Genomic DNA, 3,113 nt, shown 5'->3' with positions numbered 1-3,113 from the left:
GGAGCACAAGGCTGCCAGGTCTACCCATTGGGTTGTATTGGGAAGATACTGGGCGGCCAGGTCTACCCATTGGGTTGTATTGGGAGCATATAGCTGCCAGGTCTACCCGTTGGGTTGTATTGGGAGCACATGGTTGCCAGGTCTACCCATTGGATTGTATTGGGAGCACGTGGCTGCCAGGTCTACCCATTGGGTTGTATTGGGAGCACATAGATGCCAGGTCTACCCATTGGGTTGTATTGGGAGCACATGGCTGCGAGGTCTACCCATTGGGTTGTATTGGGAGCACATGGCTGCTAGGTCTACCCATTGGGTTGTATTGGGAAGATACTGGGCTGCCAAGTCTACCCATTGGGTTGTATTGAGAGCACAAGGCTGCCAAGTCTACCCATTGGGTTGTACTGGGAAGATATTGGGCTGCCAGGTCTACCCATTGGGTTGTATTGGGAGCACAAGGCTGCCAGGTCTACCCATTGGGTTGTATTGGGAGCACACAGCTGCCAGGTCTACCCATTGGGCTGTATTGGGAGGGCACTGAGCTGCCAGGTCTACCCATTGGGCGGTATTGGGAGGGCACTGGGCTGCCAAGTCTACCCATTGAGTTGTATTGGGAGGAAACTGGGCTGCCAAGTCTACCCACTGAGTTGTATTGGGAGCATATAGCTGCCAGGTCTACCCATGGGTTGAATTGGGAGCACAAGGCTGCCAGGTCTATCCATTGGCTGCCAAGTCTACCCACTGAGTTGTATTGGGAGGAAACTGGGCTGCCAAGTCTACCCACTGAGTTGTATTGGGAGCATATAGCTGCCAGGTCTACCCATTGGGTTGTATTGGAAGGACACTGGACTGCCAAGTCTACCCATTGAGTTGTATTGGGAGCACAAGGCTGCCAGGTCTACCTATTGGGTTGTATTGGGAAGATACTGGGCTGCCAGATCTACCCATTGGGTTGTATTGGGAGCACATAGCTGCCAGGTCTACCCATTGGGTTGTACTGGGGAGGTATCACGGTTTCAAAATCCAATGAACCACACAAAGCCCACAGATCCCACCAAACCCCAGGACATGAACCCCAGTCGGACGTCCTCAGCCCTTACCCATGACACGTGCTTGCACCACCACCTTAAGGCAGGAGCCATCCCCGGTCTCGCTGGCCAGGAGCATCTCCTCCTTCAGCACACCCTCCTTGTGAGCCGTGTACTCACACCTCACACTGTAGCCTGGATACGAGGCAATAAAACCACAGAGATGTGGCACTGGGGGGAGATGGTCAGTGGACACAGTGGGGAGGGGATCTCAGAGGTGTTCTCTGACCCCAACGTCTGCTGGGGGTCACCCCGTGCCCATGGATGGGCAGGGATGGGGCTGGGCTCAAGGGACGCACACACAGCAGTGGTGGGGATGAAGTGTTTACCTTCAGGCACCGCAGTGACACCGAGGACTTTGAGGTTGGGGTTGGGCAGGGGCAGAGCACACACGTCCCTCCCCAGCCGCTGCGATGGGGGCAGCAGGAAGGTGATCTCATACTTGTGCAGGATCTTCAGGAAGCCGACCTGGAGGGGCACGGCGGCTCTTGGGACCGAATCCCCACCCCACAGCACCTCCCATGGTGTAAGGACCCCTGAGAGCCATCAGCCCCGGGTGTAAGGACCCACTGGGGGCACTTCCAGCAGCCACGCACCGACCCCAAAGCCACCATGGGGACAGAAGGGGACATCCCTCAGCCCGGGTGATGCGAGGACACCAACCCTGTGGATAACGTGAGCACACGGAGCTGTGCCACTGGGACCTGGGCACTGTGTGTAGGGCACATGTGGCACCCACAGCACCCACATCCACTGCTGAGCGACCCACAGCAATTGCTGTGGTCTACCCATTGGGTTGTATTGGGAGCACAAGGCTGCCAGGTCTACCCATTGGGTTGTATTGGGAAGATGCTAGGCGGCCAGGTCTACCCATTGGGTTGTATTGGGAGAATGCAGCTGCCAGGTCTACCCATTGGGTTGTATTGGGAACACGCAGCTGCCAGGTCTACCCATTGAGTTGTGGGAGGGCACACAGCTGCCAGGTCTACCCATTGGGTTGTATTGGGAGGGCACATAGCTGCCAGGTCTACCCATTGGGTTGTATTGGGAGCACACGGCTGCCAGGTCGACCCATTGGGTTGTAGTGGGAGGATACTGGGCTGCCAGGTCTACCCATTGCGTTGTAGTGGGAGGGCACTGAGCTGCCAGGTCTACCCATTGCGTTGTACTGGGAGGGCATATAGCTGCCAGGTCTACCCATTGGGTTGTATTGGGAGGATACTGGGCTGCCAGGTCTACCCATTGGGTTGTATTGGGAGGGCACTGGGCTGCCAGGTCTACCCATTGGGTTGTATTGGGAGCACAAGGCTGCCAGGTCTACCCATTGGGTTGTATTGGGAGAATGCAGCTGCCAGGTCTACCCATCGGGTTGTATTGGGAAGATACTGGGCTGCCAGGTCTACTCATTGCGTTGTACTGGGAGGGCACATAGCTGCCAGGTCTACCCATTGAGTTGTATTGGGAGCACACTGGGCGGCAATTCACATCACCCGGCTTCATGTGACACCTGGGCACCACGGAGCCCTCTGTTTCCCTAGGAAAGGGGACGGGGCCCCGTGGCACAGCCTTGGGGACACCCAGCTCCCCCGTCCCCCCCCCCCCCCGGACCCCGCAGCGCAGCACTGCTCCCCACAGCCCTGCCAGGACCTTGACAAGGACGTGGCCGTCCCTCTCCTGCGTCACCATCACGGCCGAGTCTCTCAGCTTCTCATCGAAGTGGACGTGGCCGGGGTTCCCCTCGCTCGGCTGGCTGGGGGCGAAGCGCACGGCGCCCGCCTTCGCCTTGCTGCCTGCGTGGGGATGGATGGGAAAACGGCTCCTCAGCAGCTCCCCAATGAGCTGCAGCACCATGGGCACGAATGGCACACGGGGGATCCCACCTCCAGGCTCCGCTCGGGGAAGGACCAAAGCAAGCAGCCCCAAAGCGCTGCCACGCCGCAGCGGAACACGGCGCACAGCTCAGCTCCAAGGGGACACAGCTGTGCCCAAACCCCCACGGTGCCCACGAGGGACCAGGACCCCCCCGCA

At 58.6% G+C, this 3,113-nt stretch overlaps 1 protein-coding gene across 1 annotated transcript; it reads right to left on the bottom strand.

The window, feature by feature from the left end:
- Nucleotides 1-639: 639 nt before the first annotated feature.
- On the bottom strand, nucleotides 640-3,043 carry CUNH20orf27 (chromosome unknown C20orf27 homolog). Its single transcript, XM_042894673.1, has 3 exons — nucleotides 2,733-3,043; nucleotides 1,415-1,553; nucleotides 640-1,220 (listed from the first exon to the last, which is right to left on the bottom strand). The coding sequence occupies exons 1-3, from the start codon at nucleotides 2,934-2,936 to the stop codon at nucleotides 1,087-1,089; spliced, it is 477 nt and encodes a 158-aa protein (XP_042750607.1). The 5' UTR covers nucleotides 2,937-3,043; the 3' UTR covers nucleotides 640-1,086.
- Nucleotides 3,044-3,113: the final 70 nt, after the last annotated feature.

Source organism: Lagopus leucura, unplaced genomic scaffold (assembly GCF_019238085.1).
Source record: "Lagopus leucura isolate 7727_CA_CO unplaced genomic scaffold, USGS_WTPT01 33248-0_obj-0_obj, whole genome shotgun sequence".
NCBI classification, from domain to species: domain Eukaryota; kingdom Metazoa; phylum Chordata; class Aves; order Galliformes; family Phasianidae; genus Lagopus; species Lagopus leucura.
This window is presented reverse-complemented; position numbering and strand designations above follow the sequence as displayed.